Source organism: Danio rerio, chromosome 18 (assembly GCF_052040795.2).
Source record: "Danio rerio strain M-AB ecotype USA chromosome 18, GRCz13ab, whole genome shotgun sequence".
In the NCBI taxonomy this organism is placed as follows: Eukaryota; Metazoa; Chordata; class Actinopteri; order Cypriniformes; family Danionidae; genus Danio; species Danio rerio.
In genome coordinates this window covers 29,560,312-29,575,337 of record NC_141038.1, presented here as the reverse complement: position 1 = coordinate 29,575,337, position 15,026 = coordinate 29,560,312, and the positions used below count along the sequence as shown (strand labels likewise).

Genomic DNA, 15,026 nt, shown 5'->3' with positions numbered 1-15,026 from the left:
ACAGCAAAAACTCTGTAGTCTGCCAGAATATAACACTGAGGTTACTCACTGCATCTTAGGGTAAGTAGACTGTAAAGCTCTCTTTATATTTTATCAGATTTATAAAAAAATGCTTCCTCGTCGAAAATTAAACATAAATGGCATAATCATGTTTATTCTGAGATCGTTTGATACCCATTTCTAAGTTGGGTGGGCCATACACATTACATGAGATGAAGGGGAATGATTTTCATTTATTTATTTTCTTTTACATTTGTTTTTAAACTCAGACATCTATATGCAGACTGACGTACTTAAAATAACAATTTGATACATGCTTTAAATTTCTCCTATAATTCTAAATAACTCGCAAGCTGTTAATCCAGTTAGTGAGGTACAAACTTTGGAAAGGAATTTTTTCATAGGAAACTGCATGCCCAATCATAAAACACACAGTAATTCCTTACACAATATTTTCTTCCTTGGGTAGCATTCATTCATTCATTCATTCACAATAAAAGTGCATAAAGTACTGTTGTTGTTTTTTTTTCTATAGACCAGGAGTGCCCAAACTTTTTCCTATGAGGGGCAAAATTTAAATATCATTGAGAGATGTGGGCCGAAGGTAATTATACAGTTGCCATTGGTAGTTTCCAACTTTTTTTTGTACAAAATAGTTAAAAATAAATAGAAAACATTACTTTAAATCATATTAACTAATGCAGTATACATATTTAAATAACCTATTACAATAAAAAACAATCAAAATTATAACACACTGGAATCAGTGCTGAACCCACTAGTCTACCTTTGCCTCCATTTGCTCACTGATGTCTCTGCATTGTCTTCTATTTGTCATGTGACAGAACAAGTACAGTACTTTTAAGAAAAAATCTGATTCATTTAAAACAAAGTCAAACTTTTCATTGCTGTATTTCTGTAGATTAGCAATTAAACAAACAAACAAAATGTTCCATTACATTAGAAATGACATTGTCCTAACCATCCCCATAATTCTCCTCTTCTCAGATGCTATATGGACACACAATAATGTGAACTGTTTTCAATAGTCCAATAGGGGGCGCCACAGTTTTAATAGTTAAGAATCAGTTTTCTCTATATTTCAACGTCATGACAAAACCATACAAAATACAATTGCCTCTATATATAGTTGAAGTCAGAATTATTAGCCCTCCTGTTTATTTTTCCCCAATTTCTGTTTAACGAAGAGAAGATTTTATTACATTTCTGAACATAATAGTTTTAATAACTCATTTCTAATAAGTGATTAATTTTAACTTTGCCATGATGACAGTAAATAATATTTTGCTAGACATTTTTCAGGACACTTCTATACAGCTTAAAGTAACATTTAAATAATTAACTAAGTAAATTAGGTTAACTAGGCAGGTTAGGGTAATTACGCAAGTTATTTTATAACAATGTTCTGTTGACTGTCAAAAAAATATATATAGCTTAAAGGGACTAATGATCTTAAAATGGTGTTTAAAAAATTAAAAACTACTTTTATTCTAGACAAAAAAAGACAAAAAAAAAAGAACAAAAAAAAAACAAATAAGACTTTCTCCAGAAAAAGAAATATTATCAAATATCAAACATACTGTGTATATATAAAAATTCAGGATATTATATAAAAATATATTATATATTCAAAAACCTCCAAATAATATAATAAAGTGTTTTTGTTGCTTCTTTTTTTTTGTTTGATGGTTTGTTTTACAGCACCATCCTGGCAGAACGTAAAAAAAAATCTAATTGTTATAGAAATACATGTAATGGTCACTAACATATTTATAAAGCATGTTAAATACACATTAGGATCAAATTTGACATTCTTCACAGCAACACACTTATAACTCTAGTGTACTTAAATAACACCAATAGCGTGCTATTGTGAACGTGACCAAAGTGTGTGTGTGTGTGACCTACAAAGTCAATGCTTTTCTTTCACAGTCAATTGTAAGCAGCTGACTGTGTTTACTTTTAATACAATTTACTAGTTTGCGAAATTGAATGTTACAAAAAAAGTCAAGCGGGACCACATTATTCCATTAAAACCAAACAAGCATGCGTAAAAAGGTCATCAAATGCATTAAAATGATCAATGTGTGTGTGTGTCAGGTCAGCCTACTGTGGGTTGAAAGTTTTTTTTTTTTGTCGTGTCTCTCCTTGGTAACCGAATGCTCCCTCTTATGTTGGCATGATGTCAGCGATGTTGCCATGACAACGGCAATAAGGGTTCAAATTTGAGAGACATAAAGATTTGATAGGAGCCACTTACAAAGAAAGCATAAAAAACTACAGCAACGCAGACTATCCAATACACACTTCTTAAGTCTGACAGTTCTGGGTCAGTTTCTGGGAGTAAACACTCTTGTCAGATGCTAAAAGTAAACAACAAGTGGTATAAATACACACAGTGTGCAAATCATGATGGCCATGTTTATATTGGTAGCTGATCTCAGATGATCGGAGTGTGTTTACATGCACATTCTTAAACCTGATTATGCGGACAATGCACATGGTCATGTAAATATGTTTACCTATTTCCCTTTATCCGAGTAAGGTCATAAATAGTCTGAAGTTAAATTGATTTTCACAGCAAGATTTTTGCCCCCTGCAGGATTTTGTCCAGCATGTAAAACATTAATCTGCTTTCTATAGTCTTTTTTTTGTTTGTTTGTTTGTTTGTTTGTTTGTTTGTTTGTTTGTTTGTTTGTTTTTTGAGAGGATGTATGATGCGTTATCTCCTTACAGCAGATTTAAATTCAAACTCAGACTCTTTCTAGACATTGTTTTAGGATAACACGAAGAGCAGTACGATACGGCTGTATATCGGCACTGGTGGGATAAGCACGAGGTGCATAAGCACAAGGCCGCCGGCAAAGTGCCCTATTGCCCTATTGTTTATACAACAGTATGACAGCATGAGTGTATATAAAAAGAAAATCAAACACGGAAAGTGTAAAAACCCTTTGGTATGAGAAACTACTTTCTCCCGCCATTCATTAACATCTGAAGATGACTAAAAGCACAGTAGAAATCGTTGCTACTTTACAAATGTCATTTTAGAGCTAGTATTTGAATGATTCTCTAGCATAACATCTAAAGTGATGACAAAAAATATTATTTTGCAGACATTAAGATTATAAGGCTGAACAACATGAAATGCCATCAGTCTACAGAGATATCTCCCAGCATTTCTCTGTTGCAATCACGATATCACAATAATCAACCCAGAAAAACCCAAAGCAACGCAATCACTACCAGATTACTGTTGTGTTTGCGATTAGTAAAATGCTAAACACATGCAGGCATTTCTTCTTTCTTTCTGTTTACTGAACTAGTCTGCAGTAATGAAAACAGTAGACTCATTAGAAACAAACAGATAGCCAACCAAAGAGTAACTCTGGGTTATTCGCTTTTTAAATCATGACGTATAGCTGACGCATGGAATACTGCTTTCGGGTCAAAGCCCCTACTTATTTGAATTGAGAAAATATATGTTTATGACCACTTTTAAGTCAAATTACACATTAAAGTTAATTTTCTATAAAATCATGGTGTGCACAACAGTCTCTGGATTTGCTGCATCACAAATGCCAACATTTTAACAATTTATAAAAAATGCAATACTTTCTAGCCATCTAATATTAGACATTGATAAATATATTGCGATCATGATTTTCCAAAGTATTAAACGTTTTGTTAACGTTTATTATCACCATTTGATGAGCCTCCCCATACAGTTAAATAGAGTGCTTGGACCCGGAAGCCACTTCGCGTGATGTCACATTTAACAAGCAGATACAAAAAGAACACAAAATACACACATTCCTGATATGCGAGTCCCATCTCATACTCAATACACTACAATTACTTTGATATAAATAGAGCACTACAACATAAAAAAAGAAAGATGGAGTTAGAATGTCTCATCAATTTTGTAATGTTTTGAACAGCTATTTGAAAATACATTTTTTTTTCCTTTAAGTGCTTATTATGCAGTCTCTGTTGCCATCTTGTAGATAGACAACATCAATCGTCTTTGCTCTGCTCAATGGCAAGCTGATGGATGTCGATGCGCTGTATCTCAGAAATTATAATAATTTAAAATAGGCACTATCCTTATAAATAAACTGCATACATGCAATCTAAACAACTGCATTATTGACTAAAAAGCCTCAAAAGTACATTATGTTGTCCAACAGCTGCAATATTTGTCAAACAGTAATGAGTTTATTGATCTGCTGTCACTATGTGGGCAGAGTAATACAGAAGGGTGAGGAGGCTGAATAAGTTCTGATATTGCAGAATGTAGCACGGCTATCAGCCAGTCAGATTCAAGAACCAGACAGAACTATTGTATAAATATATAGTCCATGAATAGCAAATAATTCAACTTGAATTACAAACAGTAATCAAGTGCTTTTCAGAAGGGATTATTTTTACTCTATAATTTGAGTAGTATTTATAACAGATATTTTGACTCCTATTTCCACCACTACGTTCATTGGAAAGTAAGGGTAATTTTACATGAGTATGATTTTTCTGTACTCTTCCCACCACTAGTAGTTAGTGGGTAAGTGCCAAATGTGATGCATTTGCTGCTTAAAATCCATCTTTTTACTTTCTGTTTTGAAGCAGAGGTGTTCTAAGAATGTTTTATGATGTACATATTTAAAAAAAAAAAATTTTTTGGCCTACTGCCATATAAAGTATTTTCAAATTAAAGCATGTAGTTTGATTTAAAAAAATGAAGATGGTCTCCAAAATGCATTTTTAGAAGTACACTTTAAAAAGAGGGGTTGTTTTATATTCGGAACACTAGGGTATAAAAACAAAAAAGATTATCAATGCCTTATACTGTAAAAAAAATGCATGTTTTCACAAAAACCAATTAGGTTAATGTAAGAAATTTAAGTGGATTGAACTTAAAACAGTTAAGTTTTCCCTGAAAAAAAATTTCAAGAATTGTGTTGTTTCGGCTTACTTTAAATAGTTTAAACAAGCAGCAAACATTTTTATTATTATTTTTTTTTAGTTTTTTGTTTACACTACTGGAGTACAGCAAAAAGTAATTAGTTACTTTAATGCAGGAGTGTCCTGGAGGGCCGGTGTCCTGCATATTTTATTTCCAACCCCAATTAAACAAACCTGAACCAGCTAATCAAGTTCTTTTCAGATGTACTAGAAACTTCCAGTTGGGTGTGTTAAAGGAAGTTGGAGCTGAATGGTGCAGGACACTGGCCCTCCTTGAATGAGTTTGGACATCCCTGCATTAATCCATTACTTTTATAATGTGTTACTCCCAACACTGTGTAAAGATGTTCAGTGATTTTGTAAAAGATTTGCTTGAATGTGTCATTTGTCTAAACAGATGTCACAAACAGCTATTGAAAGGGTTTTCTCAATTCAAATAAGTAAAGCCTTACATTCAGAAACAGTATTTCAAATAGAAACAACCTTTTTTAGAAAGAATGCTTATTTTAATGGCTTATTTTTGTATTGTGAGAAAGCGTACGTTGTGACAGTTGTGTTTTGACAGACTGTCATGACCTGCTCTGAGTGAAGGACGTCATGTGGGATGAGTCAACATGACTTTCCACATGTTAACAAAATAAAAGACAAGAAACAGAAGCCACAATAAAGGAACACAGTGACAGGAGCGTAAAATGGAGCAAAGGAAAGAAATGAAAAAGGACAGATGATGTAATGCTGGATCTGGCGGGCAAATGATCCAGCACATGAAAATGAACGTGCGTGCAAGTATTACAGCAGCCAGTGTTGAATGAATTCACAGATAAAAGAAAGTCAAATGTGACGGAATGTTCTTGTATATAGAAAGTTTTGCTCATTAGAATGTTAAAATCATTTGCATGTTCTCTCTACCACCCACCAGGGACACAAATAATCTACCAAATATACATTATAATATACAGTATTGCCTACAAATGGTTTAGTGAATCGCTGATCAGTTATGCTCACATATTACTGTTAAATCACTAATTAATGTTCTTGTTATGAATGATGAAACTGTTTTCTGTTTTTTATTTTTGTGAAAAAAATACCATGGTACACTGTATATTAATAACATAATAATATATATTGTTAATAAATAAATAAGAAAAAAAAACTAATTTGGTAAAACTCTAAATGTATTTAATTTTGATCAGTTTAATGTGTGATAAAATGTAAATTATTAATGAAAGTAATTACAATGAGTAAAAAAAGCAAATACAACACATAATAACAAAAGAAACACAAAAGAAACACAAACAAATAATAACAACAAAAATAACAGTTAAAAATAAAACTGTTATATAAAAAATAAATAAGAAGACAAAAAATAAGAAATATAAAAATAAGAAAAGGAATAAGAAAAAGACGAAAAGGAAAAGAAAAAGAATAGTTAAAAATAATGATAAAAATAATTATAATCAGTTAAAATTAATATTAGTAGTAGTGGTATTAGTGTTCACAATAATAATAATAATAATAATAATAATAATAATAAAGTAATTTTAAATAAAGTAACTGTTTCAATTGAACATGTAACAATGGAAACTGATTTTTGGTAAAAACTAAAGTTGCAAAAGAAAACATTGAGTTTAACAGTTTTAAAGCGTTTCATTATAGTAATCTTCTGTATAAAGTAATACAAAAAAATGTGACATGTCTTGACTGGAAAGCTTGTGCAAACACAGGCACATCAGCATGATCGAATGGGTTAACAGTTTTCTCATCACTGTCGTTTTCTTTTTGTTTAGTTTGCAAATGCACAAAGCACATTTTTACATTTTCCATCTAAATGCCACTTTTAGCAGTGTAGACTGATTTGGAATGTTTTCTAACAGTACATCACTCCTCGGCTACTTTACTTCAAGCTTATTTTTTTTTTACCCCTAATCAATGAAGGAAAACAAGCCTTTAAATGGTGATGTGCCTATTTACAGTAAATCTGTATTTTGTACAGTTATGATTACATACGCCTTCACTCTGCCTCATTACAATTGTATTTTGATATAATTTTTTGTTTATTTTGTATTCTATTTTATTTGATGTTTTTCTTTTCTTTTTTTTAAAGGATAGTTCCACAGCGTTGATCCTACCATGAATGAATGCAAGCGGTTCCTAGTTTACAGCTTTCTAAACAGTATAAATAAAAAAGTATTTATTTATATATATATATATATATATATATATATATATATATATATATATATATATATATATATATATATATATATATATATATAGTGTTAATCAGAAGAAAGTTTTCTAAGCACTTGAGGAAATTAATTAAGGGATTTTTATTTTCATCCCTTTAATTCCACTGATAGCATTTTTAAATCTCTATATATCATTGCTATGACAGCAACACAATAACTTGGCAGTTTATATGTTTTTGATTTATTTTAATTCAAAATGAACGTTTGGTTTAGGGTTGGAGTTTTAAAAATCATATGTTTACCCACTTTTCTAAATTAGCCACTTTTCTGCTTCCTCGTGAGATCAGATTGAATCCCGTTTCACAAATTCTTTAGTCCTGACAATTGTGTACTGCTTCTGCAATCCTTTTTTTATGCTCGTCTAGCTCCGCGCGGTGCATTTGCAGTAGCTGTGCAATCGGGTCTATTTTATCATCTATGAATTTAGAGATATTAGCTGTAATCTCCGCTACCGGGTTTGTGGATGAGCTCATGTTAGCACCGTCAGGATGTTCATCAGCCTCTTTACGGCTGGTAAACTACTTTTTTTTTTTTACATGCCATGTTTTCTGATTGCCTCAGAAAGTAGTCATCTATGCTCATACTGTAGAATACGGAGTCTGAGCATGTGCAAAAGTAACCTACTGAAAGTTTTAAAATAAAATATGACAACGTGATACTACCGCTTAACTACACACAGCCTTCCTTCAAGCCGCCATCTTTGATCCAGCCCCGATAACTGCATTCTGAATATCTGATCTTGTGAGAGCTCTAAGGCATTCAGATTAGTTCATGCATACTTGGAAATCAAATTCATGGCCTTGAGAAAAAGGAATTAAAAACTTTATGGCCTTCACGTGGCCTTCAGCACTTGCATCACATACAGCTCTGACCTCCAAATGGAAGTGTTACAAAGATTATCACAAACTCTGATTTTACAAGGTTGCTAAGTGAATCGTACATAAAAAAATAAAGCCAAAATCTTAAAAGCAAACTAATTCTATCAAGTCAAGAGATTTTAGAGCAAAATTTGATGTAACACAATAAAAAAACTTAACTAACTGTAATGTGGTGATTTACATGATGTGGATGCTTTGACTTTGTGGAGTGTTACCGCTGAACTATGTGAGTGTCAATCATGTCAGCGAGTACCATCACTTTGAAAAAAAAAAAAAAAAAACTATTAATGCAAATCAAAATTACTACTACTGCCCTTGATGATGTACTAAAGTCTTATAAAGTAAATTGATCACTCTTGTGCAACAAGCTTAACATTATTTACAACTTTATTATCTGTTCTTCACAGTCTAGGCCAGGGGTGGGCAAACTCGGTTCTGGAGGGCCAGTGTCCCGCATAGTTTAGCTCCAACTCTAATCAAACACACCTGCTTATAGATTTCTAGTGATCTCGAATACACTTATTAGCATGTTCAGGTGTGTCTGATTAGTGTTGAATCTAAACTATGCAGGATACCAGCCCTCCAGGACCACCTCTGGCAAACCCAAGGCAAACGCTTTGGACCACACAGGCTTCATTCTTTTTATCTTTCTGTGCACTTTATAGCCACAAAATGTCATTATGGAACAGTATGCGAAGACGGAATTGACATTTTTGGGTGAAAAATACCTTGTAAATACTGTAAGCTGACTCTTGTAAACAGAAAAAAGCCATGGCAACAGTGTTGAGTCCTACAGAGGAGCTCCAGAAGGATACTTTTGTTTTGTGTTTATTTTATGATTAAAGTTGTTGCACTTTCTCCGGTTCCTACATTTTTCCTCTTTGAATTAGTGTCAGTTTGAGCTACTTGTACAGTAAGTTAGCATGTCACACATTTCCGGTGTAATCTCAAAACACTTGTGAAGAAACTCAAAGAGAAATGGAAAATCCCCACAGTCTGCAGAATTCTGGAAATGTTATTGTAAAAGCAACACAAACAGAATGCAAAAGTATAAACTCACAGCTACAAGGAAGGCATTTGGCATGGGTAGGCACACAAGCAATCTATGCATGCAGAAATTTGCAGATTGCCACAGACGTTTTTTTAGAATCAGAATCGGTTATATTGCCAAGTGTGCTTTACACAAACACACAAGGAATTTTTTTTATAAATGGCCTGAGAAAAGAAACTTTTCCTGGCCTAAAAGGGCTTAAAGAAACTTTTGAAGCCCTTTTCTTTTAAAGGGGCTAAAAGAAACTTTATTTATAAATGACTATTTATTTACTCGTGTAAATGTGTGTAAACTTTATATTTATTCAGTTTGTAAAAACTATTTCAGTATTATTAATGACTAATATGACAATTTATTTGATTTATTTACAATACAGTTTGTAAAGTAAAGTTTTGTCTTTTAGTAGATATATTACATACTTAATAGCTCTGTAGTGCAGTATAGGCCTAGTTTTATTAACATACTTTTATGCCATCGATTCAGTTTAAATCGATATCTTGGTGCATCACGGTGCATTGATGATGCTTTTCTATACACAGTTTTATATTTTTTTCACAGCACAGCAATTCTTGTATTAAAATGAATAAATATATTTATATAGTATTTGTAATTAAATTATATCCTTTATTACAAACAGTCAGATATATAAACTGTACCTTTAAACAACATGAGCATTTATGGCAAATAAACAAATATAAATATCCTACTTTCTGAGTCCTCTAGCAAGTTCTTTCTTGCACCCCTTTGATTGGTCACATGCTCAACAGAAAGGGCTGCGATTGGCTCTTATGCGCTGGCGCTCTTTACAGATGAGTGACACTGATAAATGCCAGCGGGATCAAATGGGTCACAGTAAGTTAGAGAGAAATGAAGTTTACTTTCATTCTCTCAATCGCAGTGAAATAGGGGCTTCTGCTGTAAGTGTCAGTAAAAGATATGTATATATCTATACATATATCTATTTATATATATATATATATATATATATATATATATATATATATATATATATATATATATATATATATATATTTTTTTTTTTTTTTTTTAATATATTAAGTATGTATTCTGCATAAATTTTTACAAATAGAAATAGCAAAAAATTTCAGCAGATTCTGTCTGGTCCAAGGCATTTAGTTACGGTGATCACTCAACGCATGGAGCCTTTATTTTGAGACTTCTGATATTATGTTGTATTGCTACACACCTAATGCAGAAGCTTTCAGTACCTGAGTGTGAATGCCAGTCACCTTGCAGAAGGGCAGGGTGAGGTTGGATGCAGCACCAGTGCTCGGGACTGTCCTGACAAACTGAGCCTTGGTCCGACTGTGAGACTCATAACTGCCTGGTCGTGAGCAGCAAACATCCATGATGTGAAAACATGATTTGACACTGTGAAGAGAGAGAGTTTAGAACATAAAACCTCTGTTTGTCAAAGTGCTAAGAATCAGCATGAATGAATTGAAGTTGAAGAAACATGAGTCGCTCACTGGTTGCTGTGTGGAAAGTCTAGCAGGTGCTGCATGGTAACGAAAGGATGGCTAAGAGCATCACTCGGGGCGATTCTTTCCTCTGCATCTATTAACAACATCTTCTTCAGCAAAGCCACAAACTCTGCACGATCAACCTTCTCTGCCAACAAATCACAGCCTTCCAGATTCATCACTAGATTCACCTGAAAACAGAAATAAGCTACTTTAATTATTCATATGGAGTCCTCCAATGTGTCTGCACACACAGAAAGAAAAGGAGACAACAAATAAAGTTAAACAACACTTCAGTATAGAGAACACATTCATTATTGACTACATCTTTTATTATCTATGACTTCTGGTCTGCATACTAAAGTGTTACCATTTCTGAACATTCCTTACAATTATGTTTCACTGGATTAATCATTTAAGGTGTAGTGCAATTATTATGTTTTACTTATCTGCTTTTTTATTTATAATGCATTGTTTAATACCACATTTTTTGTATAGTGAAGGTTTTTAAATTGTAAAGAACTGTCAATATAATATGCACGATTCAAAAGTTTAGGTGTCAGTAAGAATTAGTTGTTCGTCTCTTTTTAAAGATAAGAGAATTGATCAAAGTTATATAGACATTTACTTTAGAGCTTTGCGATATTTGAAACCGTTAGGTCCATAAGTATTTGGACATCGCCACAATTCTCACTTTTTTTTTTTTTGGAACCTTAACAAGAGGGAGGCACATATGCAAATTGTTGTAATTCCTACAGTGTTTATAGTGTTGGGCAAGCTACTTGAAAAATGTATTGAGCTAAGCTATTAGCTACTCTACTTCAAGCGAAGCTTAACTACGGAGTGTCTCTCCTGCTTCAGCAGCGTGTCCTGCTGGTTATAAACGATAAGGCGGAGAGAATGCGCTGCTTAGTGAACCTGACTCGCCATTATTTTAATTCTATATTCGTGAAGAATGAGCCAACCGCATATGCTTAGTCCTGTTGGTCGGGACACTCTGCTTTATAACTTAGTTTATTACAATAATCACACTTAGCTTTGCCATCGTTCTTCACATGTTGCCACTCGGCACATCTTGCGCTCCATCTTTAAACAAATGTTTACATTATTGAGGTGCTCTCCGGCAGCGAAGTTTCTGGCAGAGTAGCGAGTGAAAAAATGTGCTTGCAGAAATTGGAATTAAAATTTTAATTATATAACAGGCATCGTATTCTTTCTAATCCTCGCCCAGTTTTAATACAAATTGTGTTTTTTTATATTTGTGGCTGTGAAGTTTATTAGAATATATATATATATATATATATATATATATATATATATATATATATATATATATATATACATTATTTTTATTATACTTTAAGTGATCTGCTTGAGGTAGGTCACGTCTATCAATGGTAAGTTTTAGCCTAAGTTTACATGAATAACATAATGTGCAGTGTCCTTTACCATACAAAAAAAGAAAGAAAAAAAAACATTATTATACACCATAGTAGCCTGTAGCCTATAAAAAGGCCGCAAATATTTTTAAATGCATTAAAAGGCAAGCGCATATCTTAGCCTTGAGTTTGTTCACACTCTGCCTGTATTAACATAAATGCTGTATTTTAATATAGCTTATTTTGATGAATTAGCTCTAACCTTTGACAGCTTTTTCTTCTTTTTCCGTGGTTATGCGGCATTATATTTCACACACATATGCAAGGTGACTGAATATGAAGTTAAAATACAAAACATACTGAGCCATTAAGTAAAAAACAAAACAAAACAAAACAACAGTTATAGCTACTTTAAAGGAGAACATTGACGTTTTGAAAAAAAAAAAAAAAACTGAACTGAAACTAAATTATTAAAAATAAACCTGCAGACTTAATTTATGTCCTGCGGCAAAAATATTTTTATTATACTTTTAGTGATCTGCTTAAGGTAGGTCAATTTATTTTTTCTTTTGATGAAGCAGCATTCAACTTAAGCTCTTTAGACCAGTGGTTCTCAAACTTTTTTCACCAAGTACCACCTTAGAAAAAAATCGTCTCTCCAAGTACCACCTTACGACGCTATTTTTTAACCAGTATTAAAAAATAGCATCGTAAGCCTAATTAAGCAGCTACAGGTGTGCACAGTTTTAAAACGATGCAGATTACTTCCTATTAGTAAGAATATGTATTATTGTCAGTCACTTTAAACATTTGAAATAGTCTGAACATTAACTGTGCTTGCAGATAAAAAAAAAAAAAGTTTTAGTTAAAATGTGCTTTTAAAAGTTCATTAAAAAATGGCGCTGTTCTTAAAAAGTAAAAAGAAAACTGCTGTACTTAAATCTAAAGTATTCATAGTAGCCTATTCATCAAAAGCTGGAAATGCTGCTTGGACCTTATAAATATAGGCTATATGTCATATTCCTACACTTTCAGACAAATCTTGAAATAAATGTTAAATGTACAGGACAGGGTTCATACAGGCACAGCCTAATGAAAATCAATTCCAGCACCTATTTTTTTTTTCAAGACTGACATGCTATGTATTGAAGACCTGAAATGTATTCTCAGCAACCCATAAAACATTGCATAAGAATAGATACAAATAAAAACCATTAATAATAATATTTATTAATCATATATTAATAATATTTATTAATAATTAATAAAGCACTAAGTGCTTGTGAAATCTTTTTTGTACTCAAGTAAAAATACTATTACACTGCTAAAATAACAAAAATTTTAGTAAATAATACTAATATTAGGTATACGAATTACTCTTTTAAAAAGTACTGGTTGGTTACTTTTGAAAAAAAAATCTGATTTTCATTATGAAATCACTTTTTTAAGTGTAAACCTGATTTAATGGTTTGATTGCTTACATCCCAAAGCTAGATGTATAATTTGCACTAACAAAGGAAGTATAGTCAATTTTTACTTTCATGACAATTAATCTTTTTCAATAGCACTGGTAAAACTACCAAGTAATCTTTAAGGCCATAGAGACACTTTTTGCCCATTTTTAAAAATATATATTTTTAAGCTTTGAAAGGTTAAATTAAAGTATATGGTAAAAAGATTTAAATTTAGCCTTTTATTTACATATTTTACACTATTTTCTTTACAATATGGCAAATTTGTTTCTTAAATAGCTGTACATCACATGTAGATTTTATTTTACACTTGATCTTAATCTAAAATAGAAACGTAAAAAAATACAAGTACACTGTCAGTACAAAAAATAAAACAAATGAATTCATTTTACTTGAGGTATTTGAAATATGACGACACTACATTTATCAAAGCAGTGCTTTAAGAGCCTTATTGTAAATTGTGATAAATAAACAATACGTAGGCTAACAATGGATTGCTTTGACCTGTAATGCTTTAGGACAGATCAGAATACAGCTAAATGTATAAATCACACAAATACCTCACCCAGAAACATTTCCAGCATAATTATTTTGTCGTAAAGAAATAAAAAATGTTCCACCTTTGCTAAAAGTAAGTTTCACTTCACAACACAGCCAAATAAGAAGACCATTAGCATTGTCATCGATCATGTATCAATCTATTTCTAAATATTTGATAACTTTGAATACTTTTGACTAAATTTAGTTAAGGAGCAAAGATAAATAATGTCTACTTTAATAGTGGAAAGATCGCGATTGTATTCTATCTGAGCACACACGCGATCATGAGAGCACTGCAGTTCATTTGAAAAAAGCCTATTTAAGAGCTCGCATGTCTGTTTTAGCGATTTGCACACATGAATGCGCTCTCGTGTTAAAATAAAGCACTCGCCGCATTTGCAGAAATGAGTAATTGCGCAATACCTTCATTCCCGCGCCGCCATTCAGAATGTATTTGGAGGAGTGACAGGTCAGAGGCTAGTCGACTGGCTGTCGGAGAGCGAAACGTGTATGAAGATCATCAAATAGGCAGGAAATATGTCCGCGGTTTAATTACTCTGCTAGACATCTCTGTAGTGAAAACATCCGAGAAGCATTATTCCAACAAAACATTTGTTTTTAAGTTGTTTTTTCTGTCTCTGCAACACAGAAAGCCTTTGTCCCGCCCTTACGTTTCACGCAACTAGACAAGGTTGACTGTGATTGGCCACTTTTCATGTCAGTCAAATCACGCTTCAGAATCAATTCGGAAACTGATTTTCAGCAGCTTATGACACAATGCACTAAAATAAACACTCCAAGCACATCGCTGTGATCGTACGCTTCACAAAACAGCCAATGCTGATCACATCAATGTTATATTACGCATTAAAGGATTAAAAGTGTTAATTGCTTCTTTCATTATTCAGCGATTCCTCCGCGTACCACTAGGAGGAAGCCCGCGTACCACAGTTTGAGAACCACTGCTTTAGACCATGCTGCTGACCGTTT

At 32.6% G+C, this 15,026-nt stretch overlaps 1 protein-coding gene and 1 long non-coding RNA gene across 4 annotated transcripts in view; one reads left to right on the top strand and one right to left on the bottom strand.

The window, feature by feature from the left end:
- hipk3b (homeodomain interacting protein kinase 3b) overlaps positions 1-15,026 on the bottom strand; it is a 97,042-nt gene that overhangs the window by 20,511 nt on the left and 61,505 nt on the right. For all 3 annotated transcript variants that reach the window (XR_015514409.1, XM_087292502.1, NM_001080159.2), the window contains 2 exons: positions 10,652-10,836; positions 10,391-10,553 (listed from right to left, as the gene is read on the bottom strand). Coding sequence is in view for 2 of the 3 variants with exons in the window: in XM_087292502.1 (XP_087148628.1) it covers positions 10,391-10,553; positions 10,652-10,836 (348 nt within the window). In the remaining variant the exon portion in view is untranslated. The remainder of the gene's footprint in view (positions 1-10,390; positions 10,554-10,651; positions 10,837-15,026) is intronic.
- LOC147832848 (uncharacterized) lies at positions 262-1,558 on the top strand. The gene is made up of 2 exons (XR_015515069.1): positions 262-1,293; positions 1,346-1,558. It is a non-coding gene; the product is annotated as an uncharacterized LOC147832848 (long non-coding RNA).